At 41.6% G+C, this 27,869-nt stretch overlaps 2 protein-coding genes across 2 annotated transcripts in view; both read left to right on the top strand.

The window, feature by feature from the left end:
* Window positions 1-27,869, top strand: part of alkbh8 (alkB homolog 8, tRNA methyltransferase) — a 159,187-nt gene that overhangs the window by 17,747 nt on the left and 113,571 nt on the right. The window lies entirely within an intron of this gene.
* cwf19l2 (CWF19 like cell cycle control factor 2) lies at window positions 121-27,869 on the top strand. The gene is made up of 19 exons (XM_050074978.1): window positions 121-249; window positions 2,024-2,134; window positions 2,612-2,734; window positions 3,012-3,128; window positions 3,787-3,906; window positions 4,370-4,463; window positions 6,761-6,879; window positions 8,830-9,400; window positions 9,492-9,732; window positions 12,422-12,536; window positions 16,650-16,748; window positions 21,385-21,513; window positions 22,132-22,269; window positions 25,578-25,790; window positions 26,366-26,482; window positions 26,657-26,812; window positions 26,904-26,984; window positions 27,084-27,185; window positions 27,533-27,869. The coding sequence occupies exons 1-19, from the start codon at window positions 157-159 to the stop codon at window positions 27,671-27,673; spliced, it is 2,880 nt and encodes a 959-aa protein (XP_049930935.1). The 5' UTR covers window positions 121-156; the 3' UTR covers window positions 27,674-27,869.

Below are 27,869 nucleotides of genomic sequence, written 5' to 3'. Positions count from 1 at the left end.
TAAGTGTTAAACTATTTCTGAGTCTTCATCAAACAAGGAGCAGCTCGCGTTTATGTCTTTTTGAAGCTGTCTCTCTGCACTACAAGAACCACAGACACACGGTTGACGTAAACGGCGGCGCTTTACGACACTTAACAAAGCATTTACGGCAGTGTCATGGCGGCATACGGAGTCAATTTTGAGAGTTCGAGCAGCATCGACGAAAGAAAGGAAAGCAAACGACAGGCACGACAGGAGGCGGTAGAAAAGGTATAAACAGTAAGCTTTGTTAGAACAACCCTGGACGTTATCTGAAGTTGGTCTCATTAGCGTCAGTTACGACTTAAATCAAAGCTGTTAAGTGCGAATGAAAGCTAGCAAGCTAACTATGCTAACCGTTAGATAGCGTTAGGTAGGGATGAGCTCAGCGGCTCGAGTGTATCTTTATTTACGGAATTGTCCTTAAACGTGATGCCCATTTGTATCGTCGTGTCTTTCTCCATCTGTCGGAAAGCTGACAGTGTCTGTGTGTCTTCACACTAACCTGATAATGCCCGTGTCTGGACAGGCGCAGGCAGGAAATTAATGTACCTTACATGTCAAACATTGCTCGAGCAGATAGGACACCTGCAGCTGTGTTTTACACAGGTTTTATGTCATGTCGCACCCACAGCCTACATCTTCGTTGCTGTAATCACATATGTACCCAGGTATTTAATTGTGCGTTATCTTGCTCATGCTGTGTGCAGCTGTGTTTACATGATACACAGAGCACATGATGCTTCCTGCAGATGAGCACTAAAGGCTGTCATCACATTATCTGCCCGGCTCACCTGTGCTTGAACTGGACAAAGCAAAGAGTGTAGCCGGGTCTGATTTATGTCTGCTGAATCTGAAGAGGAATTGGCTCATAATGACTTTACAACTCATCAGTGTCACAGCTATTGCAGTCAGCAGATGTAATTATGCAGCCTGAAAGCCACTGGATGCTCAAATATTTGGAAATCATAACTCTTATCAGCAGTATCACGACAATGTGAAGACTGTCATTCATTTCATTATGAGAATAATGTTTGTGGAGACTCTATGTATGCATTTTTATAAATAAAATCAATAATTTCAGCCCAAGGAATTTGCATAGCACACATTTGTGAGCATTTTGACAAATCATGCCCTGCCAAAAAAAGATAATAAAATAAAAACTTTATGTGGATAAACATTATTTTTAAAGGACATAACTATATAAAATAAATCTGATTTGTACAATATTTTAATCTGCCTTTTATTTAGCTAACCCCCTTGTCCCAGACAAGAATTCACAACTTCTTCTAACAATTAAAAAATGTGTTGAAAGCCTTAAAAATCCAAAGCTAACAGTACATACTGATAACATTGGTGTAAAGATGTACTGCTATAATCATCTTTGTTCTAAAATTTATTTTTTTAATTAAAATTTTGGCCTTTTAAAGAGTGTGTCCCAGATTTTTGTCAACTCAGATTTCCACAAAAACATAAGTTAATCAGTCATGAAAAGGGTCATTTATATCCCAAGGACTCCTGTCTCATATCTTGGTTTCCAAAAAGGTGGAAATGTTGCTCAAGTATTGATAGGCTTTTGTGTCTCAACCATAACATATCAACTCCATAGCCCCTCTAAATTAATATTAAATAAGACCTATGGTTTAAAAATGGGTATTTTGATTAGCTTAAAGAGAACTGTTTGCATCTTTAAAAAATAAAATTGCTACTCACTATGACTGCAGTGATATTAACAAATATATAACTGTTTGTCAGTTCGGTCAGAGCTTACTTCTGATGTCCATCATGTGCTATTTAAGAAAAAAATAAATTGGAGGTTGGCCCATTACAGGGTTTAATAATCAAGACTTTGACCTTTTAAATTATATTTTCCCAGCCCAGTTGAAGAGTAAAAATTACCCCCTCCACCCCCAAATAAGGTTTTGTCCCAATTACCAAGAATATATGATAGACATGTCTGAAAATGTTGGTGAATTATCCCTCTTATTTCCATCGTGTCATCCAGGCCAAGCAGCGGTTTGAGAAGGCAGAGAGGAGGAAGGAGCTGAAGAGGCAGAGAGGGGAGGACACATGGATGCTCCCTGAGGTCAACCAAAGACTGCAGGAAATAGAGGATGTAAGATACAAAGTGTTTTAAAGTGTTTTCACTTACAGTTGTACGTGTAATCAAAACCAGCAGTTCATGTAGAAACCTGTAATGACAGTCGCTGCTCAAATGCTCTGCTGCAATAGATTGTAACTCCTTGCCAAGTCACAACTGTACTTTACCTCAAAACAGCGGAAACTACGTTGTCGACCTGCAACAAGATACAGTAGTTTGAATTTTATTGTTCATGACAGTAGTGTGTAATTGTATCAAACACTTATGTATGATTTCTCCACCATTAATATTGAAGCAGTTATTCAGAGGAGAAACAGAAAGAGGTCGACCACTATGATGTCTTCTAGTGTTGTCAACCATACTTTTGGGAAACACACTTCTTCCATACCTGTCGTAGTTGAGGACTCTATGAAAATATTTCATCTTAATAAAAAACAGTAATGCAACTAATGAAAGCAAAAGCATGATTAATTGAATCTGAACCCCGTACAGGAGGGCTCTGTGAAGAGCAAGAAGAAGAAAGAGAAGAAATCTAAAAAGAAAAAGGAGAAGAAAAAGGCCAAGAAGGAGAAGAAGACAGCTGAAGCAGGAGATGGATCTAATGACAGCTCTGAGGTATGTGATTTAAACAGGTTAACACCTAAGTAGTGCCAGTAGATGCTGCTACACTGGTTGATAACTAAGTAAAAGTAAAATAATTTAGAAGGTAGTTAAATATTGTTGGACAAATATAGTGATTTATAATTGGGTGGTTCTCTCTCTCTCTCTCTCGGCATTATGAAAATAGTCTATCAAAATTAAAAGTTGAACTCCTTATAAGCCTTTAATAAAACATCATCATTGTCTTTCCCCTTCACATTTTTAACCCTCTTTCCCTTTCTCTATGTGTCAGGACTCAGGGGATGAGTGGGTTGAAGCTCAGCCTCAGACACAAGCTGCTAAAGCCTGGCAGGTTCCTGAGGAGTCTAAGCCTTCAGAGAGCAACATCAGCCCAGTGCAGAATGTCGAGGTAACTTTGTTTCTGTACCTGGTCCTACAGATATGTAATAACAATGTGAATAGTTTAGGGTGTCTCTCCAAATCTTTTTATGCTTTTATTTATTTTGATTTAAGCTGTTTCTTCTAATACAACAAATCATCTGAGGGAAGTCCTCTTTTCCTTCACATAGTAAATTGAATACACTAGTAGTCCATTTTCCAAAATGGGGATGAATAAAGAAGCTAAATAGAGCGTCTTTAACTGTCTAAAGGTAATACTGCATCTAGAGGTATGAAGTAAGGATGCACTAATCCAATACTGACATTGTTTATCAAGCAGATACTGATTCAGATAGCTTGGTTGGGTGTCTGTGCCAATGGGGCTGATCTGTTCAGTTCTATTCTATGTTTACAGCTCCAGCTGCTAATATTGGAATTTAAGACATAAAGCTTATTAATTCAACACTGGTATCGGATTGGTACTCTGTATCGGCCGATAACTAAAGCCCAGGTATCCGTATCAGGACTGAAAAAGTAAGACTGGTGCATCCCTAGTCTGAGGAAGTTTTGTTCACCCTGACAAGTAATATCTACTTCATCTACTTTAGGGTCAAATGTTCTCCCTCTTGGCTCTGTCTTCTCAATCTGTACATTTATCTTTTTCTTTGTTTAACCCCTCTGTCCTGTAGAGAGACGAATGGATGACCTTTGACTTCCTGGCAATGAGAACCACGTCCACAGCAGAGAAGAGGGCTGAGAAAGAGCGACTGAAAGAGGAGGAGAGGGCGAAGGCTCAGGCCATTGAACAGGTGTGTGTATATATGAGTGTTGTTTTCCCCTTCTTTCTCCATTTTGTAACATCCAATCCCCTGCTGCTTTTGTTCTTGCTCCACTGTCGACCCGGGGAGGTGTGCAGACAGTTCCTCTGATGCGTAGTGTCCTCAGTGGGCAGATTCACATGTATCCGTTATTTGAATCCCAACGTGAAATGACCTGAGTGTCGGTGTGAGAGGGAGATAAAGAGCGATCGTGTGTGCATGGATTGCACAGACTATGAAAACACTGTGGCAGTCAGTCTACTCATTTTACCAACTGTGCGGTTACCAAGGTAACAGAGGGTGTCCCCTCTCGGACAGCAGTATCCTGTGGAGTGTGTGTGTGCATACTTATTGTTGTCTGCAGGGTGTTTTTGTCTGGATTTTGAGCATTTGTGCCTGTGTTTCACAATTGGCAGTATACAGAGATTATTGAAGTGTGTGTGTGTTCCCTCAGGCTGGCTTACACAAACTGGAGCTCAACCCATACTGGAAAGATGGAGGAACTGGTCTGCCCCCAGAGAAGATGGCTGGCACTGAAGCAAAGAAAGGTAATAAGAGAGATTACTAGACTCTTTTGAGGCATTACATAGCAGAACATTTGTAAAATATACTAGAAACTCTTTTGGTTCCAGCACCTCAGACTAAGGTTTCACTCCAGATTTGATTTACTGGTGTTACTTTCAACATTGAAGCACAGAATTCCATTGAAGAAGAGGCTATCAGTGTCTCTGTTGAAAGTTGCCTCAGTAGGCCAGAGTTGCCTCATGATTCCCCTCGAGCAAAAGCAAAAATAAAATGAAAAACCGGGTCCAATTCAGACGGGTCCCCCTGCTGCCTACAATCACACACTGCTCACACACTCTCACGCTTGCTTACAGCACTTTACACTCTTCCATCGCCCTGTTTTTTTACTCCCCTTTCTTTCTTTTCCTGTCCTTTACCTCTCTTCAGATCATCCAGCTTAACCAAGGTGCTTAAATAAACAATGCACTTCACTAGTGCATGGATTATTATTATATCTACTCACTGGAACTGGCGACTGAAATGTTGGCTGTAAGGAAAGAAGCTTAAAAATGTATCTGGAATAAATATGAAAAAGACAGGGTCCATTTTGTTGTTGTGGCGCTTTTGATTGTGTCAAAAAATTTCCCAGGTGAACTGTAGATGTTTAAATGGCTGTTTTTCTGCACACAGTTTGGACTTTTCATCCATGTTAGTTTTATTTTTTAAAATGATGTAGAAGAATAATCTTTCTGTTGTTGGTCAGCGTCAAAAAAGATGTGTGTGACCATGTTTGACAGTCACAGTCTTGTTCAAAATGAGATGTAGGTCTGTCACAGGGAAGCTTCTGTAAGTTAAAGCTTCTGTAAGTTAGTTCCCTGTCCATTTCCCACAGGCAGCAGACAGGGAATCAGTTGGAAAACTTTGTTGGTGGGCTGAAAGTGCTAAAGAAAGGAAACTTAATTTTTAAAATCAGAGTTGACTTGAATACAGTTATGTGAGCAGAAAAGTCAACACGGAGGTTTGACAGAAGAATGAGAGAACAGGAAGAGCTTCTGAGTCAGGGATTTGGGGAAGCGAGTCAGACAGACAGACTGTCTGTATGTCTGTCTAAGAGTTAACTGTGTTAAGCTGACAAGCAAATGCAGGTACGTGTGCGTGTCTCTTATCACTAAACAGGAAGTACAGTTCCCTCCAGAGTTGGCATGGCCTCTCTGCTCTAAGCTTTATTTGAACAGCAAGGCGAAGTAAGCTGATTCAAACACACACACACACACACACACACACACACACACAAACACACACACAAGATACATGTGCCTGTCTCCCATTCAGACTGTGTGCCAAATGGGAATATTGCTTGCCTCATCTTCTGTTATAATTACTGGGTTGCAGGAGGCACAGACTGGTGTGTGTGTGTGTTTGAGGGTATTTGTGCTTTGGATACACTTTGCTTTGCTCTGAAAGAAAGTGGAGGATACACTTGCTGCCTATTGATCAGCTGATGCGTGGTCAACCCTCGGATATATGGAAAAAGTGATGATTGTCCCTTGAATATTATAAAGCTTGACTTTGAACAACTTTCTGTTAGTTTTTTTCTTCTACATTTTGTCCTTTAAAGCAGAAGCCACAGATGATTAAGCATTGTCATGTTCTCGAACACACTGATTCAGATACTCAGTGTTGACCTTGACCAGAGGCTCTGGGCAGCACATTTGTCACGTTTTATCTCTGTGGGAAGTTATAGAAACTGTTGTTTTTAAAAGACCATTTATTCCCGTGGATTTAAAGACTGCAATTTCTCTAATCTTTTCTTACCCTTCTTTATCCTGACCTTCATTTACTCGTCTCGGTTTTTTCTGGATCTGCCTTTTTTATTTATTAATGAGCATGTGATTCAACTTTTTGGGGTTTTTGTATTTTTCTGGTTTTGATTTCTTCCATCTGTCCCAGTCCCTTTATCTTCCTAATTAACGTTTTTTGTAACATACCAGTCTGGTTATTTGATGCTGATTTTCAAATGACGTAAGGGAGCGGTCGCACTGAATTAGATTTTCTTCAACAAAAGAAGATTTCAATTGGCTTCATCACTCACCGCCTCTCTTTGTTACCTTTTACTCCTCATCTCTGTTTTGATCCATATCAAAATGCACCTGGCTGGTGTGTGGTGAAATGGCAACTAATCAGAATTACTTGAATTTGTATAATTTTATACACTTGAGTTGAGAGATAAATGTGAGGAAGAAATGACTCACTCACAGGAGGTTCAGAAAAAGTAAAATGGCACTAACAAGTTTTTGCATGCGCATCTTTGTTACTGTTTTTCTCCCCTTGTTTTTCCCAGAGGGCCCAGTCGTAAATGATGCAGGTCTGAGCTGGCTGAGGAAGAGCTACCAAAGGATGAAGGAGCAGGCAGAGAGGGAGCAGCGCAACCTCAGCGATGTGGTGGCCGAGAGATATGGAGTGAGAACTGATGGCATGCGTTTTTTAATCCGTTATCCAACAAAAATGTTATGCACTGAAACTTTTCAAACAGTCCGATATGTTTAATAGTTTGTCTTCGTTGCGATAAATCCCAAAAGGAGTCAAAATGCAAAGACACCTGCTCCTGCACCTGCTTCTCTCCACTGGAGTTACCTCCCGAATTTGGCACTGCGGTTACTTGAGTTATGAAGCGATACTGTGCGGCTATTAAATCGCACTCTGCTCTAAGCATCATCATTGCTGTTGTCATTTCTAGATAGGCTACTGTTACCTTCCTACATACCGTTGTGGAATAATTACAAGAAGGAAATTGCTTCCATATATCTCCCTTATTACTTGCTGGCCAACTCTTCACTTCTGTCCTGTTCCTCGCTCGTTGCAAGTGTATGTGCCCAGCAGGTGTGCCACATTTTCGCCACTGTTTCTTAGTCAAACAAGTCTTGATGGATGCCAGAACGCAGACAATAGAACCTGTTCCAAAAACCTAAGACAGGCTTATGTTTCTGAGTTGGTATCTAAACGTGATTAACACAACATGAGGTCACATTTATTTTAAAACGTGTCGCAAATGCCTTTACTCTGACTTACATGTCATGGTATATGCACTCAGAAGTCAAGGATGTACACACAGACACACACACACATACCTGCTCTGCACTGAGGGTGGAATTGTGTCTGGATACATTGTTTTATTATTAATCTCTCTCTTTGCTGTCTGACATCGCGCACACACACACACACACACACACACACACACACATAGTGCACAGTGTCCTTTGTTAAGTCCCTTTTAGCAGTGTCAGCATTTGTGCCTCTAGTTGACAACATAGAAACTGTCACTGTCAGAACATTGTGTGTATATCCGTGTTTGTGTGTGTGCTCCTTTTTTTCTTTGTCAGAGCTCAGCCAGCCACAGCAGTGCACCTCCTTTGTGTTAGTTTAAGCAACCCAGAGGCGTCTTATATACTGATATTGTACTGATATTTACAATATAATTTTGTCTATGAGCAGGAGGCTTTTGGGATTTGTTTAGTACCATTTAACTTGATGGTGTGTGTATTTGCGTGCTTTTGCACAAATCCCAGAGACCCTCTGGTTTGCTTGTGTTGGCAGTTGTAGTGGAGAATCCCCCAAAACAGCTGAGCAGATAGTGAAATTTGAGGACCCACCTTAACAGATCTGAGTAAACATTAACTTCTGTGGATTTTCTAAGCCCAGACTCATCACTTCAGCACTGATACAGACGATTGAGTTGTGTTTGACTGATGTTAGCATTTTGTTTAATAAATGTAAAATAGTATTTGGTAGGTATTAAGCGCTTTGTTATTATATTACCACATTTGATTTTACAACAGCTAATCCTATGTGACTAGTTTTTACATCAGTTTGTTTAATGAACTGGCTGTCAGGCTCGTAAGGAAGCCAGCAAAGCCAAAAAACTGCTGTTTGTTTGGCAGACTCCTCTTTAAGATCCAGTGTGTAGGATTAAGGGGGGTAAATTTGCAGAAATTTAATATAATATGATAAGTACAGAGCAGGAAAAACCAAACACTGGCTCTACATAGTGTCACTCGCGTTTTTGTGTCAGCCGGCCCAGTTGGTAACCCCTCCACGATGAGCAGCATCGGGAAAAACACAGATTTTTAATGTAGAACTGCTTCATTCAGTGTTTTTATTGGTTAAATCACTGGGTCAATTTGTTTGAGAGGAAGAGACCTCTGCGGATAATTCAGCTCCTGGTAAAAACCACCTCTAGATGGCACTGAATCCCCCTAAATCTTACACACTGCTCCTTTAAACTACAGTGCAGTTTTCTGTGAAGTAAATCCCACCGCATGTGGACAGTTAAGACATCAGTTAAGTTCTGAATGTCAAAACGTGAGAAAGAGTTTTAGTATTTTAATATGTCTTCTATTTCTCCCTCTACAGTCAATGGAGGCATTTCAGCAAAGACTTGCAGAAGCTGAGAAAGCTGTGTATGGACAGAGCAGAGGAGGAGAAGGAGACAGAACGGCGAGAGACGGGTGGAGGAAAGAAGAGGACAGAGAGAGATGGAGGAGAAGAGATGGAGATGGGGCAGAGAGAGATCGTTGGAGGAGAAGTGAAAGGGAAAGAGATTCTTCACCTGCAGACAGGGAGAGATACTATGCTAGGAGAGAAGAGGAGAGGGGGAGAGGGAGGGGAGGATATCAAGATAGAGAGAAAGAAGGGGGTCGAGACAGAGACAGGTTTAGAGAGAGAGAGAGAGACAGGGATGGTGATAGAGGAAAAGACAGAGAGAGGGAGAGGGATGGAGGTAGAGACAGAGAAAGAGATAATGACAGAGATAGAGACAGGGACAGAAACAGAGAGAGAGAAAGGGATAGTGAAAGGAACAGAGAAAGAGAGAGGCCAAATGCTGCATCAGCATCTGGGCAAAGCTGGAGTCAACGTTCTTCCTCCCTTGGGTCTCTTAAAAACCGTTTCCTCAAACCCTCAGAGGATGATGACAGTGGTGAAGGTGGGTTTATGTCAAGGCCTTTTCTAATAGATGTCTGAGTCACGTTTTGCCCACACGTCCTTAACATGCCTTCTGATATCTTCTTGTGCAGCTCCACAGCGTCCTCCTCCTCCAGCACGACCGTGCACAGGATTCCTGAGACCCAACTCTGATGATGATGAAGAGTCTGGGCCACCTAGTACCAGCATGCCGGCCTGCTGGAAGAAGAGCAACACTCCAGCTCAGGAGTCTGCCAGCTTTGAAAAACCACAGCCGGAGAAAGAGAGGGATCCTGGGAAAAGTGTAACTGCTCCTCAAGATGGCGGTGATAAAGCTGCTGCGTCCACATCAAGGTTTGAAGTTCTTTATTTTGTTGCCTCGAAAACGTGATTTGCTAAATGATGTCGAACTCCACGATGCCAGGGATCAGCACGCCTGGAGCCCCATCCCTGCCTGCCACCTGGCGCACAATGCACTGAACCCTGATTCCTGTCCTTGTGGGTGGTGGGCCCATGTTACTTATTCAGGCTCCAGTGAGGGCCCTGGTGTCCCCATCCCGGGCAAGGTGCTCAAAGTCTGAATGTTCTGTTTCATCAAAGTCTTCTTTGATTCGCTCTTAGTCTAGCCCCTCCCCTGGAAACCACTTTGCCTTGGGAGACCCTATGAGGGGCTATTAGCCCTGGACAACACAGCTCCCAGGTTCACAGGGACACACAAACACCTCCACCACGTTAAAGTGACAATTCTGGGAGGAGCTCGAAGTAGAGCTGCTGCTCCTTTGTGTTCAAAGGGGTCAATTGAGGTGGTTCGGGCATCTGATCAGGATGCCTCCTCGGCGCCTCTTGTTAGAGGTGTTCTGGGCACGTCCCACTGGTAGGAGGCCCCAGGGCAGACCTAGAATAAGCTGGAGGGATTACATATCTCATCTGGCCTGGAACACCTTGGGGTCCCCCAGGAGGAGCTGGAAAGTGTTGCTGTGGAGAGGGACGTCAGGGGTGCTTTGCTTGGCCTGCTGCCCCCGCGACCCAGCCCTGTATAAGCGGATAAAATGGATGGAACTCCACTAATTGAATATTGTCCACTTTTATGTTTGTCAAAGTGGACAACATTAATAAATCAGTCCCTTTACTGCTATTTCCCATTCTGATTATTGTCCACTCACATGAAACAGGAGGTCACAGTCATGACAGCAGCAGCTTTGCTAATGTATACACATAAATAAAGTCTTAAAACCCCTTGGCAACTAAAATCTTAACCATTAAAACCACTATTTAGTTTTGTTTGTCTCATAGTCTCATCCTGAAAACATTTTGTTTTTACATTTTCCTGTAGGATTCAGAAATACATGAAAATAATAGACTGAGTATTGAACATTTTTATATATATACAAAGCTAAATATAGTCTCGGGCTTTAGCACATATGCTGCAGGAGGAGTTCTTGCAGCATTTCCAATTCAGAGTTTACCAAAAACGCAGAGATGGTGACCTCCTGAGTAAAACAAGTCATCTTAATGAAATGTGAATAAATTCCTTCATTCCTTGTGAAAAAAAAACACTTACAAAATTATGTTTTTTTTTCCATCATGTCCTTTTGGCAGCTTGTGTAGATGTGGGGTTACAAGTTTGAAACTACATGCGCTAATGAAACTTGAAGACTCACTACGTAAAAGCATCAATCAGTGTTAACTCACCACTGGGACTTTCTCACAGTAATCCCATCCATAAAACCTGGCTGTCTTCACATGTGTACTTGATTAGTTTCAAGGGACCTGCAAGAACTGTCAAGGTCCTTATCTGCTTTTGACTATTTGTCTTGATATTCCCAGAAAAACTCCCTCGGCCTCTGAACTCTCTAACTCATACGTCATCTTTATTATTTCTGTCGCAAGAGTATTCGTTCTGTCTAAAGCACTATGTTTAGGAACACACAGGGTTTTTTTTTTTTGCTGTGGTATTGAAGGAGATATCGAGTACTGTTGTTTTATACTAGCATTGTGTTTTAAAATTCTGCTAACAGTAGTTAAGACACATAAACTCTTCACCTAGTCCTTTGTCTTTAGTCTACAATGTTTGTATTGCTGTAACCGAGACGGTAAATGACTCCTGCAGGGTAATTGTGTCATTCTGTTTATTCTGTTATTGATCAGACGCATCAGTCAATAGATGCATCTTTTTCCGCCCCTATAGAGCATCAATAATCAGCTCCATCACACAGTATGTTCTCTACTAAATACTCACAGTACTGTGACATAGCTCGTTACACCATATACACCCCTCCTCCTTGTTTTCTTTCTTGTAATTGCATTTCTGTCTCTCTAATCTTCTTCATTTCATGTTAATCTCTTTCCTTATGCTTTATTTGCAACGTACATGAATATTCTGCCTCATTTAAAAGGACACAGAACTGCAGCATCAATTAGTGGCACAGAATCTCTTTTAAACTGCGTCAAATGATTGCATCATGTACTGTATGTGTTCCTACTTTCACGGCAGCCCGACATATAGCACCATCGCAGGCCAGATGTCGGAGCATCGCTGTTTTGTAAAGCCTTCTTACTTGTTCTGTGTTTTGCCTCATTAGGCTAAGTTGTTTGGGTAAACCAGCACCCAGAACCCCTGCAGCATGAAATGAGTCTGCAGTGTGAAATGAGGCTATGAGAAGTGTAATAGCCTAGAACGATGCCTCCCAGGCTGCAGTTCTGATCCTCCCAAGGCAAGGCTGTAATGATCTCTGGGGGGTGTGCGGAGACTCAAATGAATCATAACAGATAAACAGCGTGAGAGCTCACAAGAAAACAAGTAAATGGTTAAATTAAAAACTTCACAAATAAGTTTCCCATTAGAGGGTTTAGGACTATTATTAGGGTGGAATAATGGAGTCGTTAGATCCTGTTGTTGAGGGAAATCTGGAGGAAAAAGATGGCGAATTCTGAACAAGACGACACTATGTGACGAGGTGTTTATTAATAGAATTATAAATTTCCCTTTCTTTCTTCTACTGGTGTTGTGCCCTTCTAACTCTCCTCTTCATGTTTTACCCAGGATTGAGAGTAGCAGTGAGGAAGAAGAAGAGGAAGAGGAGCTTCCACTGCTGTCAGAGGAGGAGATGAACAAACTGGGAGCCAAACTGGTGAAAGCAGAGATCATGGGCAACACGGTAAGCAGGTCATCGTTATGTCACTGCGGCAGATTGAATATGAGACAACCCAGATAATAACACACTCTGCTCTTCAACCCATGATTTGGAAAAATACTTGTTGAAGATAAGAAACAATTTATCGGCCTAGTCCTGTCAGGAAAGTGTCCCTGAAATATTGTTAGTCCACAGATAAGATGGTGCTTATTTCTGAAACCTTTTCTCTCTTAAAGTGAGACATCAATTACTTCCATTAAAGCAGAACATGAATCCCACATTTGCGCAGCTTGTCCATCAGTCATGTACTCACATTTTCCTGTCAGGCTCTTGCAAGTGGTCGGAGTAATTATCACTGGGTGTTATCATTTTGTAGTTTAGCTTTTTGAGCTTCTCATTGGGAGACTCGACCAACTTGTTTTCACTTAACAGAATCCCCTCTAGGTTAAAATGGGCTGAATAAACACTATTAGGAAGGACTGGCTTTAAAAGACACACTATAAACGTAAAATGACTGAACATGACTAGCCCAGTAACAGAAAGGCGACAAGGAACCCATGAGTCAACACTCTCTCAGCTAAATGCCATGCACTGTATAGACCAGTGGTTCCCAACTGGTCCAGCTGTGGGGTCCAGATTTCGCCTAGGTCATCAATTCGAGGTACACACAGTTTAGTATATTCAGTGTCATACTCGCATTTGGCCATGTCATTGAGCTAGTTTACTGTCTCTGCTAAGTAGCTGTCCATTACTGACTCTACAGCAGAAAATGGCCCTTCAAAATAAAAACTCTATGTCAGACATTCACTGTACTCTGGAATAAAGTGTTTTTTACAAACTTGACACATTTGTACGTCACTTAAAGAAGCAACAGACAGCATTTTTGCCTATATATATCATTATGAAAATAATGTCGGTTGCACAGGGTAGTATACACAGTAAAATCAGACTATCAGCGTTTACATAGGTTACTTAATGGCTTTGCAATCTTTGCAATAAGCTTCTGCCACCGGGGACGAATTTTCGCGGAAAAAATCTGCTTTACGGCAGGAAATGCGTCATGTATTGCCATACTGGTCGGTCAGCCAATCAGGGACTGGAGCTGGTCCTTATGAGGAACTGGCCGGGGCATGAGACAGTTGAGTCAGGAGCACAATGGCAGACGGACAAAGTTTGGAGATAAGCGAAAAACGGCCTCCTGAAAGAAAACGAGCTCCCCTGTCTGAGGAGGCAAAGAACAGCAAAGAGGAGAGTGATAAACGAAGAGGAAAAACAAGAGTAAACCTCAGTCAGGCGTTCAAGAGATGGAGGGAGCTCCGTGACCAAAGAGGCTTCAAAACCGATGTCCAGCTAGCTTTCTTTCTAATGGATCAGTAAGTAACACGGCTAAATGTTAGCTAGATGAGAGAGGACTGTACTGTACTGGCTGCTAGTTCATTCCTAGCTGGCCAGCATCGCAAATCGCCGCAACCAGGGACCGGGTAGCGAGTCTTGGTTGGCTGACATCCTCATTGCCATTCTACGGCAGCCCTCGGACAGTGATACACGGTCAACTGGTCTTTGCGACAGTGCGAGCAACACTGCTGATGCTAGGTGGCGCCAAGCTAAAAAAAAACCCCGAATCCTATCTGTTGCCTCTTTAAGGTCCATTCAGAAAGGACCCGTGACCCACTTTTGGACCACGACCCACCAGTTTTTCTGTTAGTTTTTCATGCACAAATACCCCAAAACCACATCGTCTTTTATTCCGTATTTCCATATTTTATTTACCATTTCCTTTTTCTCAAGACATTTCTCAAGCATACAGGCATTTAAACATACTAATCACACATGTATCACAGATAAAACTTACAGTGCATTTATATAACTCCAACGTAAAAACACAATGAAGCACATTTCCCCAGTGCACAAAAAACCCACTAACATCTGGCTTTTTGTATGTAATGGCGTTCACTTCCTGGACAAATGACTCTGCAGTAGTAACGGGTATTTCTCGGCTCCAGCTCTGATCAGCAGTGATGGATATACGACAACTGGGTAGACGCACTACTTTTAGCTGCTTTGGTGGTGCAATGTAATGAGACAAAATACTGTCTCTCTCCGTCCAAGCAGCGCTCTACCATTGTTCAAAATTTAGTCGGCACTGAGTTTTAGAGTCAGAGTAACAGATATAAAAAGTAAGTAAGTAAGAGATATAAAAAAAGTAAAAGTAACCACTGGAATATTTTCACTGGGCTTCATGCTGCCCTCTGCTGTTTACTAACCAGTTTTCTGGCTCGTCTGTGACATTAAACGTCACACTCGAGAAAACAAAACAAAAAAAAGAAACCACAGAAATTCATACTCACCTGCAGCAGAGCTGTGTACACAGCAGTGGCTTATTGGCAATGGGAAAGCAGTTTTAAACCTGTTTTAAACGGGTTTATATGTGTTTGAAAAACCTGCTTACAGGTGCTAATTTTGGTGGTAAAAGGGCATGATTAATAAAGCTACTTGTCAGTGTAAAAAACTGAAGAATGAAACAACAAACTCAGGACATTTGCTTTGCGTAGATTTAACAGCACATCAGGGGATCCACTGATTTATATCGCTCATTGATCCACTGCACTTAACTCCCTGTCTGTCTTCACGTGTCAATGCTAAGCGTGCTATTGGGATCTCTTACAGAGAGTGTTGCAGAGCTGTCTGGTATAACACACACACTTAAGCTAACTCTGCACACACACACACACACACACACACACACACACACACACGCACACGCACGCACTAACACCTGTAATACTAAGTGTTACCAACCTGACATCCAGCATCTCTCTATATGACAAAGCAATCAAAACGATATTCCCAAACCACTTTGTGTGTGCGCTAAGTGCCTTCAACAGTTGTGCACTTGCCTTTTATGTCCTGTACATAAAGGTATCAATATCTGGCACGACAGTATGACTTAAGAGGATCTGTGTGCTTGAGACAATTGTTTTTTTCTCTCAGGTCTCTGTAGTTTCACAGTGTTCAGCCTCAAAGCCTTTTATCTGACGACTTTCAAAAAACACTATTAGAGAAAATATTTTAAACACAATAGTCTGCAGTATGTTAAAATGCAGCCTGTAAAACATACTGTACAACCCCACATGGTATTTATATGATAATCCAACAACAGCTGTTAATACCAGCCTTCCAGTATCTTATGCAGGGCTGGGCGATATGTCCTGAAAATTATATCACAATATTTTTCAGTTATATCTCGATAAACGATATATATTTAAATCTCCTCAAAAGCATTTCATTAATGCTAGGACTGGGAGACAAAAAAGTTCATAATATTTCTGACCAAATACCCTCTCTGATACAATAAGTTGTAGGGATGACTATTTTGGGGATGTGGGGAGATATATAACGATTATATAACGACTAAGTGAGTTAAGGCAAGTGTTAAAACAAATAGAAAAGTCTGGTAAGTTTATAAATTCACATCACGTTACTGTCAAGCAGCCTTTAAAATGCGGAGGGAAAAAAACACCACTTATGCCATATCACGATACAACGATATCCAAAATTTAAGACGATATCTATTGCCTCATATCTCGATAACGATATAATATCTTCATATTGCCCAGCCCTGATATTATGTACTTTTATAGGCTTTATTTCCATTTTGAAACAGTAACAATTAAAGGCCGAAGAGGGATCTTCATTGTTGTATATCCTTCAACACTGTGTTTCTTTTTTTAGGGATGCTTGATAATATCAGTACGTCATAGGTATCGGCCAAGATCGGCTTTAAAATTAACACATCAGAAACGGTCAGCATGCTTTCTCTTAATTGGCATGATGAATGAATATAACATACATTGAAAAGTATTGTATTTCATGTTTCCATCTACTGGATACGGTAAGAGTATACATGCATAATATGATGTTAATTCCAATACAGAAGAGACCTGATAATCACTAAAATTAGGAAGGGAAAAAAGTGGGTATATCAACATTGGTCTTGGTTTTTGGTCAAATGAGTTGTTACATATCGGCGTATCAGATATCTGCAAAAAATCCAATATCGTGTATCCCTAATTTTTTTGTTTCAAATATAAACACATATACTTTATATATGTGTTTGTGTGTGCTTGTGTGTTTCAGGCTATGATTGAAAAGCTGAAATCACAGCTGGACGCTGCACACAAAGCCAAAGAGAGCTACGCTGCCCGAAAGAAGCTACAAGAAACGGCTCAACCAAAGGTTTGTAAAAACATAATGCAAGTCTTACACGTTCTTTGTCACAGTTATTGTTGAATTAGTTAGTGTAACTAGTGTCTATGAGGGTAGACAAAATATTAGAAACACCTTGCAATATGACAAGATACAATTCAACATTCAGTAGCACCACAAAGTGCAGCCTCCAGAAGAACTGCCATTAAGTTCAACATCTCTCTTAAACAGTTTAAACACTTTCCCCCCAAAAAGGGAACTATGAGTTTAAAAAAGATGGAATAAAATAGAACTTATTTTATGGGAAATAATTTTCCCAACCCCATTTCTCTCCTCTTTTTATCCGATTCTCTGCTTTCTAAATATTGTCTATGTGCTGATATCTATACAGCATTATTTTCCCCAGATTTACTCTATCCAACACACACTGATACACACTTGACTTAAACACACTGCTGATTTTCATTTGTGTCATGGCATAAATTTCAGATGCAGAAACACTGTCCCAAATTGGATATACACTCACTCCTAAATTATGCACGATGTAAACACATCCGCACACAGGAATAGACTCACGCATGGGCCCGTCACCTGACACACACAAACACACACTGAATCTTTCTTTGTCAGATTTATCTGCTTCTTTTTCCTCTCCCATAGTCTAAATGCTAATCCAAACACTCAGGGCTATATTTTTCCTGAACCTCACAGACACACAAACACACACACACAGCAGGTTACGGCAGCATCCATCTCTCTCACTGTGCAGGGAGGAAAAGTGCCTCACACACACTCGTCTTCGGTTGAAACTAAACTCTGTGCCGTTACGTCTGACTGCTTTTAAAAGGATGTGTTTGTTTGAAGTCTCTTTACTCCCCGGCTCTTACGTCTTGCTGCCTGTATGGAAACGGCTCCTGTTTGGCATTTTAGCAGAGCCTAATGGGAAACAAATGTCTTTCAGCGTGCTGACGACACTCTCCTGCCAGGGGTCACTCAGAGTGTGCCCCGCGTGTTTATGTGTGACAGAAAGAGACAGATCGAGAGGGAGATTGTAGAGATTATATGTGCCATCCTGTCTGCCTCGGTAGTACAGGCAATTAACAGAGAGCAATGGCAGTGCCCTGACACCTCAGCACTGCTTTATCTCCTCTCTTTGGCATCGCTAATGCCTTCTCAGGCTCCTCACACACACTCACACGCGTATACGCAGAAAGAAACGGAGGCCTATTTCCGACATGAGCAGACTCCAGACACGTTTATAAACACACAGAAAGCAGGCGGTGATTATTTATATAACCTTTATTTTATCATTTACAAGTTAGGCCAGTTTCATCCCCCCTACGGCCGTCCTGTCCAAATTAAAAGAGCCGAGTGGATTTCTCAACAACATTTCTGAGAAAATGTCATAATTCTTAGGTTTTAGTGCACTCGTCAGCCGAGAGGCACTTCAGCACTCTCAGGGATGGAGTGCTGTTGATTTGCACTCTTTGGAGATCCTTCCAGTCTGTCTTGTTACAGAAGACTTTTGGCTCGTCTTCACTATTCAGTGTTTTGACTCTTGCTGCCTGTCTGGCTCGTATTTTTCACCGCACGCCGCAGAACCTTGAAAGACCTAACTGTGCCGACTGGAGACGGGGAATATTCTCTTCTATCATTTTGTTCTGACAGTCCGGTTTCATTTCTTTGCGACTGCCTCCCATCCTCTCCGCTACTCCCACCTCGCTCTTGTTTCTTGGATGTCAGTCTCCACCTGTCAGGTTGAATTTCAGTCTTTGTGCAACTCAGACTTCAGCTCCTCATAACAAGCAAACTTTTTTATCTTTAAAAAATCTGGACGTGTGTTGGCCACTCAATTGGCACTGAAGTAGCAGTTTTATCAGGTCATTCTCCCGCTGAAGTTTTGGAACAGAAGTCAGGTCTTAAGACTTAAATTTAAAACATTTTTTAACAAACGTAACTTTTTAATCATGTTTGTCTTCACAAAGGAACAAATGTAATTCAACATGGTGATCATACTTAAAAAAAAAACAGAGTAGTTGGCAATGAATTTTTACATCCTCTGAACAGATTACAACACATTAAACCCAGTCCTTTGGAAGCTAAAGACATTTCTTTGGAATGAGACAGCTTAATTGAGATGTTTATTAGGGGTGGGAATCTTTGGGCACCTCACGATTCGATTACGATTTCGATTCAGGGGCTACGATTCGATTATAAAACGATTATTGATGCATTTTTAATTTATGTATATTGATGCACTTTTTTACAACACACATTTATTTTTGTCTCACTGAATAAGCATTCAACACTTGCAATTTTTAAAAACAGTGCATTTGTAATAAGAAAGAGTTGAATTCATTTCCATTATATTTTATTAAACATATAAATGGAAATGCTTGCAAACTGGAAAGTTACAACTTCGTTGTACGGAACCAAAGGTAACAACAGGTATCTTAAATCACAAGATAAAATGCGCAGTTAGAGTAACAAATGATTCGGTGGCGACAGACGTCCACGCATCACATGTAACTGCGTTCCTACCTGCCTGCCTTCAACAGTGAGGCCATGACTTCTGTTTTGGTTTGGTTGTAGAGTGTCGGTGAAATAGCGTCGGGATGGGATGGTGTATCTGGGCTCCAGTGTATGCAGCAGTGCTCGAAATCCCTGATTTTCCACGACAGAATAAGGACGCAAATCCTTGGCAATAAATGCCGCGATGGCCTTCGTAATTCGCTTCGCCTTTTCCGATGAGGGTGGCAGCTTTCTAATTGCTTCCTCGATTGTTCTCTGGTCGGTAGCGCCACTAGTTGCCGCAGCAACAACAGCCTGCCGTCTCCCTGACTCCTCCGTCAGGTGGAATCGAGTTACATGGCTTCTCATGTTTGTTGTGTTGCCAAAGTATTTTATTTTAGCACGACTCAGCTTACATATAACGTGGCTCTTGTCCAGTTCGCTTCCGCCGTCAACGTTGTAGAAGCCGAAGTATTTCCACACATCTGCTTTTAAATTAGAAGAAGCTGTTCAGCTCTCATGGTGAGGTGGGTAGCGGTCAGCCATGTTTGTTTTCCTCTGTGCGCGTGTCGGCGTGTCTGCTCCAGGTGCGCATCCCACACGTACCGCGCTTCTTAGTTCCGCATTATTTAGAACCTTCTGTATTACTCTAATTAACAGATTTAAATAATCGAAATTTGGACGTTTGTGAATCGATTCAGATTCGTCCACGTCCGAATCGCCCCACCCCTAATGTTTATGTAAGTTATTTTTATTGTGGAGCCCTGATTAGTGGTGGAATAAAAATTGAAAAGCAGCTATTTCCTCTGTCCTGACAGCCCCTCTTTTTCCTCTTACTCCCTGATACACATCTGCTGCTATGAGTCCAAAATATTTACAAATGCTTATTGTTCAATTCAACCTCCTTTCCTGTTGCGTTAAGTCATGCATTTACCTCCAGTATGAAACGGAGGAGTTTGACAAGTTGCTGTAATTGCTAGAATATTACAAGACAAATTACAACACACTTCCTCAGGTGTTTTAGATATTGTATTTTCAATGTGAAGATTATTTTTTGGGGGCTTTTTGCCTTCGATTACAGGACAGGTTGAGCCTGGAGGGGGCAGGCTTGAATGGAACGCGCACCTGTTGTGGCAAGGACATTATTTTGGAATTAAAGTAATACTTCACCCCCCAAATAATCATTTGTTTATCAGTTACTCACCCCTCGTTATGCTGAATTTGCGCAGAAAACTTTTTTTACTCCCATGCCTCCTCAGTGAACCCAAAAACGCTGCAAGAGGCACCGCATTTAACAGCTATATCTAAACCTGTGTTTGCAAACTCTCACATAATTTGTGCATAATTTGTTTAAGTCTCACTGAGTTCCCAAACACATGCATTTCCATTCAAATTTAAAACCTGACCTGAAAGTGAAACTTATCGATGCTCTCTTCAAAGCCAGACTCCACTGACACAAAAGTAATTTTACCATAATTTTATGGGAGCTGCTGGGTTACCACTGCATCAATCAGCTTGTTTCGGTTATTGTGCTATTGTGTAACTTCTTAAAGTGACAAAATCTCACAATAAAACAAACAAACTACCAATCGAGGCAGAGGTAGATAAGCAGTTCTCGTGTTAGCAAGGTAAATTAATGTTTTTGTCAGAGGAGTCTGGCTCTGAAGAGAGCAAAGATAAGATTTAGCTCCCTGGTGGAAAGAGCTATCTGTTTGCAAAGTACTGACTGGATAAATGAGACTAAGATTATATTGCACAAGTCGTGTGAGAATTTATTTACAGATGTTTTGATATAGTTAAGCTGTTATTAAAGGCAGACTCTCATGACTTATCTTAATCAAGACCTTTCTCAGTTTTTGGATTCTTTGTCCACCAGAGACGTGAGAAAAATAGAAAAGTTTTCTTTACAAAGTCAGCGTAACACGGGCTGAGGAATCTGACCAGGCATTGGTTGACATCATGACATAACAAAAACATTTGCATTGAGGTATGATGCTTCTTCTCATGAGTATCTGTTATGTGCCAACAGGTGGACGCTGGTATCTGAAATATTTAATCTATTTGCGAACACTGTTTCCCTGCTGCAGTTTTGTGCATTCCTTTACAAAAACAAACAAAAGTGAGAATGACTGGCTTTGATTTGTCTTGTTTTCAGGTCACAGGTCGCTCCAGTGAAGACCAGGAAGTCCTGCTGTTCAGAACAGACCAATCAGGTCGCGCCTGGCCTGTCAATGCCCCCTCCGGACCCCAGGAGCCCCACGGAGGACGACGAAAGAAGAAAGCGGTAAAAAGAGAGGGATGATAGGTGGAAAGGAAGTAGATAAACAAATGACAGGACAGCAGGGAGGGAGGTTTTTTAGATTTTTAAAATAAATCTTTAAGCGTCAGAAAGCCGTAACTCAGGACAAAGACTGAGACGATCCTGCACACTGTTGCAACTAGAAGACAGAGGTAGTGAGAAAAGGGGGAGCAAATGAAAGGTTTGTGTCCTGCTATTTGTTCCACGCTGTTTGGTATTCATTAGGGTGTGTAATGGGAGCAGGGACTCCACCTGACTCCGAGTTGAAACGTGTAATGTAAACAATTCCTCTCTCTGTTTATGGTTATTATGAGTTTACAAAGTGGCCCAGTCTTCTTTGCTCTCTGTCTTGTCCTCTGTTTCCCTCATGATCATCCTTCTGCTCTGTTCATTTTCTATCAGTGTTCGTCTGTCCATCTTGTCTCTCACTTTCTCATACTCTCTTCCAATGATGTGATTTTGGATGTGATCTGATTCACTTTGAAGATTGTGTATGTGTGTGTGTTTTTTCATGAGTCACCCAATTTCAAGTGAGTTTTCCAGTTATCCACCTTGCCTGTCCTCACCTTTTTTTTCTCACATTCCTCTCCCCTCTGTCTCTAGATTGAGACCCATGTTGACGGGGAGCGTGTGCGCTACTTCCAGGACGATGACAATGTGGGTCTGAAGGAGATGGTGAGGAGGGAGAAGATGAGCAGTGCACAGGATCAGAATGCCCTCTACTCTCGCATGGCTGCCAAGGTAAGAAAACGTTTATGCGTTCGCTCACATAAAACGGTGTCATAGTGTTTCGGGAGGTCAAAAACTCCAATCAGTCAGAAACCCCTCAGTCGACTGAGATTCTTCAAGTCGGTGAGTGTGCAGGGTGTTTCAAAGGACCTTTCAGTACCCAGATTTATCTGCAGAGTGAGCGCTCCTCGCCTTCACGCTGCTCTCCGGTACAGACAGCTGTAGACCCAGGATGAGTCTGAATGTGATGAGGCAGCTGCCAGGAGGAGGAAAAGCTCACAGAAACTTAATACAATATAGACTCTAGCTTTTGTTTGTTTTCTAGTGCCGGCAAAAATGTTGTTGCACATTTCCGATCCATCGATAGATTGATTGTGGACTTGTTGGTCTGACTAGAAACAATCTTGTGATACAGAATTTGTCAGAACAAATAAAGTCCTCTTATTCACTTCAGTTGATACACATTTATTCTAACCTGTCTGCAACACATTGTATGTTTTGGATTGAACTGGCTGTTTCAGAGCCACTGTTGCAGGCACCCCACTTATGGCTGTCCCAAACGATGAATTAATCATCTAATCTAACGATTAATTAATTTTTCGATTAGTTTAACGATTATTTTTTCGATTATTGATTATTTTTCCATTATTTGATTAATGAGGCAATTTAAACAATATGAATACCAAAACATTTTTTATTAACATTAACATTTATTGAAACATCAGTGTTTCCCCTGCCATTATATTAGGGGGTGCCCACCCCCCCAACGGCACCCCCCGCCCCCCCTTGAAGGTCAAATTAATTTTATTTTCTATATAGCACCAGATCACAACAGAAGTCATTTAAGGTTACCTTTCCTATAGAACAGGTCTATACCTTGTCCTTATATTAAACAAACTAAATAGCCTTATGTTATTTATCTTATGTCATTTCTGTCTCTACATGGTCGCACATTTACATTTCTCCTCTGCTCTCTGTAACGCGCATGGCGGAGTTCGGCCCCGATGCGTGCACAAACACGTGCGCACACACACCGACCCGAGTGAGACAAACGAGCCCGGCCCAAACCCACAGCACGGCACTGTGCACACAGTCAATGGAGCGGTGCCTGTGTTGCGTTCAGCCGTTGTCACGTAAATAACAAATTCCGGCGTTTGAATAGACCATAGCACAATTGCACAGCACTGCTGCTGCTGCACACCGCCATTTTTTTGTTTGAACCGACACGTCACCCCAGCCCTCCCCCCAGTATTGAATTTCCCCTTGGGGATGAGTAAAGTTATTCTGTTATTCTTATTCTTAAATACTGAAGGTTGAAGTTTGATCAGTCAGATGTGGTAAATGGATCACCCCTTCCACTGCAGTGATATGAGCAAAGTTAGATGAAGGTTGACATAATTATATGGTATGGTAAAGGTATATGTATATGTATGTGTGTTTATGGTAAGGATCACTTAGATTAATTATGTCATACTCTTAGGCAAAGGGAAAGGACTAGTTCTGTCAAATTGGTATGCTTTACTACCCTTACATCCACTTGTCTCCCTTGCTGCAACTCTTTCTCCGCCACTTTGTGCTTGAAATAGACGTACAGCAGCAGATGGGTACTGGCAGGTTGTGCTGCGTGTGTCAGTCTATCAGCAGTTTTACAGACCTCACTTTTCCATGAGCAGACACACATTTTCCCTGTTCCCTCCTCTCTTTTATTCTTGTTGACTTCTTCTCTCCCTGTAGGCAGGAATATGACAACAAGTAGTGTGAAATCCTACTGACAGGTGTGTGTGTGTCTGTGTGTGTGTGTGTGTGTGTGTGTGTGTGTGTGTCTGTGTGTGTGTGTCTGTGTGTGTGCGTGCGTGTGTGTGCATGTATGAAAAGGAAGCATTAATAAACAAAAGGGTTTGGAGGAGTTGCTATGGCAATGAAAAAAAAAGACATGCTTTAGCTCTGTCCGTGATTTTTCGTTTCTCCGACTTCCATTGCCCTCACTCGTTCACTTTCCCTCACTTACGCGCATACGCATCCACGTACACACACGCACAATCACTCACACTCACTCATATATTCCTTACACATGCATGCGTATAAAAATATACACACACGCTCTGCACCTACAAAGAGGGACACTAAAAATACATCTACAGTTACCATGGCAGGGCTGCTATAAATACCAGTTTTATCCATTGGTCAGAGACAAAGTCTGTTAGCAGACTAGCATTGTCTCAAGATTTACTGTAGCAGATTTCTTAATAATACATGAGTACTATGCCAGACGTATGTCAATCCCTTCACCGCTTCTGCTACATGCTGAAATTACAATCTATAATTTAAACCGCACCAAGCATGTGTGAGTTTAACGTCAGCTAAGACATCAGTGAACCTACACGCTGACAGCATGGACACATATATTACTGCCATATAATCGATCTACATGTATGTACCATGCTTTGTGGGTGTGTAAGAAAATAAAACTGTCTGCTCTTGGACAAATGCGGCATGTGCTGCTGTACACTTAGGTGCAGTCCTTTGCACACACTCACTCCTACACACACACACACACACACACACACACACACTCCCTCCCACACTGTCACTAAACTAATCCAATTTTCACTCTCACTCACACACTCACTCCTACACAGCGAGTCATGCACACACACTTCAGCCATGCTTGCCTCTCGCTCTCTCACATGCACACAGATTTCAACCTGTTGCCCGGTCTCCATGGCGACAAGACTCAGACGTAGAAACACCAGAGTCGATACTCGGCATCCTGCCTCACACTGTTAACACATACCAGAGACCAACTTGCATACAGGGCAGCTCAGGCGCATCTCTCTCTCTCTCTCTCTCTCTCTCTCTCTCTCTCTCTCTCTCTCTCTCTCTCTCTCTCTCAAACACACACACACACAGAATATGGCGTGGAAACGGCACAGACGGTAATATTGCGTCAGCACCTACATACACCAATTACTAAAGCTACCAGCCAATTTCTCAGGACAGTTAATATCTGCAGTATTTGCAATGACTTAATTTCCTGTTGAAGAAGTGCCAGCGCAGAAACCTTTTTGTTTTAAGCCTGGAATGAAAAGTGAAAGCTATAAAAAAAATCTCTCACATGTCCGTAACATAGTTAAATACACCATATATATTCTGTAGTATGTTCCCTTCTAATTTTTATGGAGAGAATACACCAGATTTGGCCATGAATGATCACTCTTCTCACCATTTCTCTTTTTCTCTCTTCTTCCCTGATCCTCCGTCTCCTCTGTTGTCCTCCGTCGCCTCCAACACCGCCACTTCTACTCCACTCGACTCTCCAGATGATGGGGAAGACAGACGGCGACAACTACACACTGGATGACATGTTTGTGTCGGGCGCAGCGCAGCGGGAGGGCGAGGGGAGGGAGGAGGAGAGGATGAGGAGCAGAGCCATTGGGGAGAGCAGGAGGCTGGCTGCCTCCATGGAGAAATGCCAGCACTGCTTCAGCAGCCAAGAGCTCCAGAAGCACCTCATAGTGGCAATAGGGAGCAAGGTGAGGCTTCCTGAGCGCAGAATGTTTTGGGGACATGGGTGCTGAAATAGTTGCTTAATTGATTAGTCGATCAACAATTTTGATAGTCAAAGCAAAAATGCAAATCATTCAATGGGTCATACCTCCAAAAAATGATTATTTGCAGATTTTCCTCTGAAATAGGGCGGCTTATTTTCATTATCACCTTATCAGCTGATTATTTTTGCAACTAATTGATTGATTGATTGGTCTAGAAATTGCCAGATAATGTTTAAACTTGGTTATGATTTCCTAAAAGTGCTGTCTTTAACCACTAATATATTCAGTTTACAATTATAGAAGAATAAGGACACCAGAAAATATTACATTTTTTAAGCTGGAACCAGAGAGAAGAAAACTCGAAATTATTAATTAATTTTTAAAATTGTTGTCAATCAATTTTCTGTAAATCAACATATATTAATTGACCAATTATTGCAGCTCCAAATTAAAAAACTTTATAGGGTTGTTCAGAAATAAAAGACTTACAAAAAAATCTGTAGATTAATCGATGTGTGAAATTTGTCAGCAGTTTGTTTTTCCCATCCTGTGTCCAGGTGTACCTGAGCCTGCCCGCGGGGGTGTCGATGACAGAGGGCCACTGTCACATCTGTCCTCTCCAGCATCACTGCTCTGCCACCGGATTGGATGAGGATATCTGGTCAGAAATGCAGGTTAGCCAATCAGTGCACCGAGCCCAAAGACAACCTCAACTCACATGACTGTTGTTTCACAGCAGTGGTAGATAAAATCAGCACCACACGCTGCTTTCATTTTCAATGTTTGCTTCAAAGAAGAATGATTAAAATTTAATTGAGTTCACTTCTGTGCTGCTCTGCTGTCCTCAGCTGTTCCGGCGCACTTTGGTGCGTATGTTTGAGTCCCAGGAGCTGGACTGTGTGTTTATGGAAACACACATGTTCCCACGCAAAAGGCAACACATGGTCCTAGAGTGTATTCCACTGCCACGAGAACTGGGTGATATGGCACCTATATACTTTAAGGTTTGTCATCATTCTGATAAAGTCAATTTTTTAAGTTCAAAGAAGGATTGTAGGGACAGTTTTGAGTTGTGTGTTTCCTGTGTGCCTTCAGAAAGCTATCATGGAGTGTGATGAAGAATGGGCCATGAACAAGAAGGTCGTCGACCTCTCTTCGAAAGACATCCGCCGTGCTGTAAGCCCTCTTTTTTTGTCATTTCTGTGATATTCCTGGTTTTGTCTGGTTCTCTCATCCTCATTAATTGTTGTTAATTTTTCATTTAATGCCACATAGGTTCCTCGAGGTCTTCCCTACTTTGCTGTGGACTTTGGACTCCAGGGAGGGTTTGCTCATGTCATTGAAAATGAGCAGAAGTTCCCCCATTACTTCGGCAAGGTCAGTGTGTGCATTGAGGCTGTTATACTTGGTGCATCATTATGTGTTGCTCTTTTTTTAGCTTCTAAAAGTCACTTTCATTTGGTTCCAGGGATTTCATAAAACTGCATTTACTGTGCAGCTGTTGATAAAGAGGCATTAATGACATGAAAAACGCAGTCAAACATTTTTGCTATTTACCAGCCTACAGTAGCTGTACTATAGTTTCATGCCAATGTTGCTTCAAATTAACATTGTAAGGACTTTAATTCTTCATTTGAGAGTCATGTTTTTCCGCTATAATAAATTAAATCGAGTTAATTTTACAGTCATATTCCAATATGACCAAAGCCCTCTTTCCGTCACAGGAAGTGGTCGGAGGCATGATGGACTTGGAGCCACGACGTTGGAGAAAGATGATCAGAGAGAACTTTGATGACCAGAGGAAAAAAGTCCTACAGTTTGCACAGTGGTGGAAACCATACGACTGCACCAAGTCCGAGGGCTAGCTGCTGGACACACCTACTGGACACACTTACAGAAAGGTGTACGCTTTGCGGAGTAGTGAAGATTACACAGACACACATACAAACACACTGTGGTGCAGACACTGACGCACCTACCAGTACTGAATTTGATGTAAAATTCCTGTTAAAAGTTAGAATATGGGAACATTTTTACTTAAATAAAAAATAAATAAAATGA

Source organism: Epinephelus moara, chromosome 2, assembly GCF_006386435.1.
Source record: "Epinephelus moara isolate mb chromosome 2, YSFRI_EMoa_1.0, whole genome shotgun sequence".
NCBI lineage: Eukaryota > Metazoa > Chordata > Actinopteri > Perciformes > Serranidae > Epinephelus > Epinephelus moara.
This window is presented reverse-complemented; position numbering and strand designations above follow the sequence as displayed.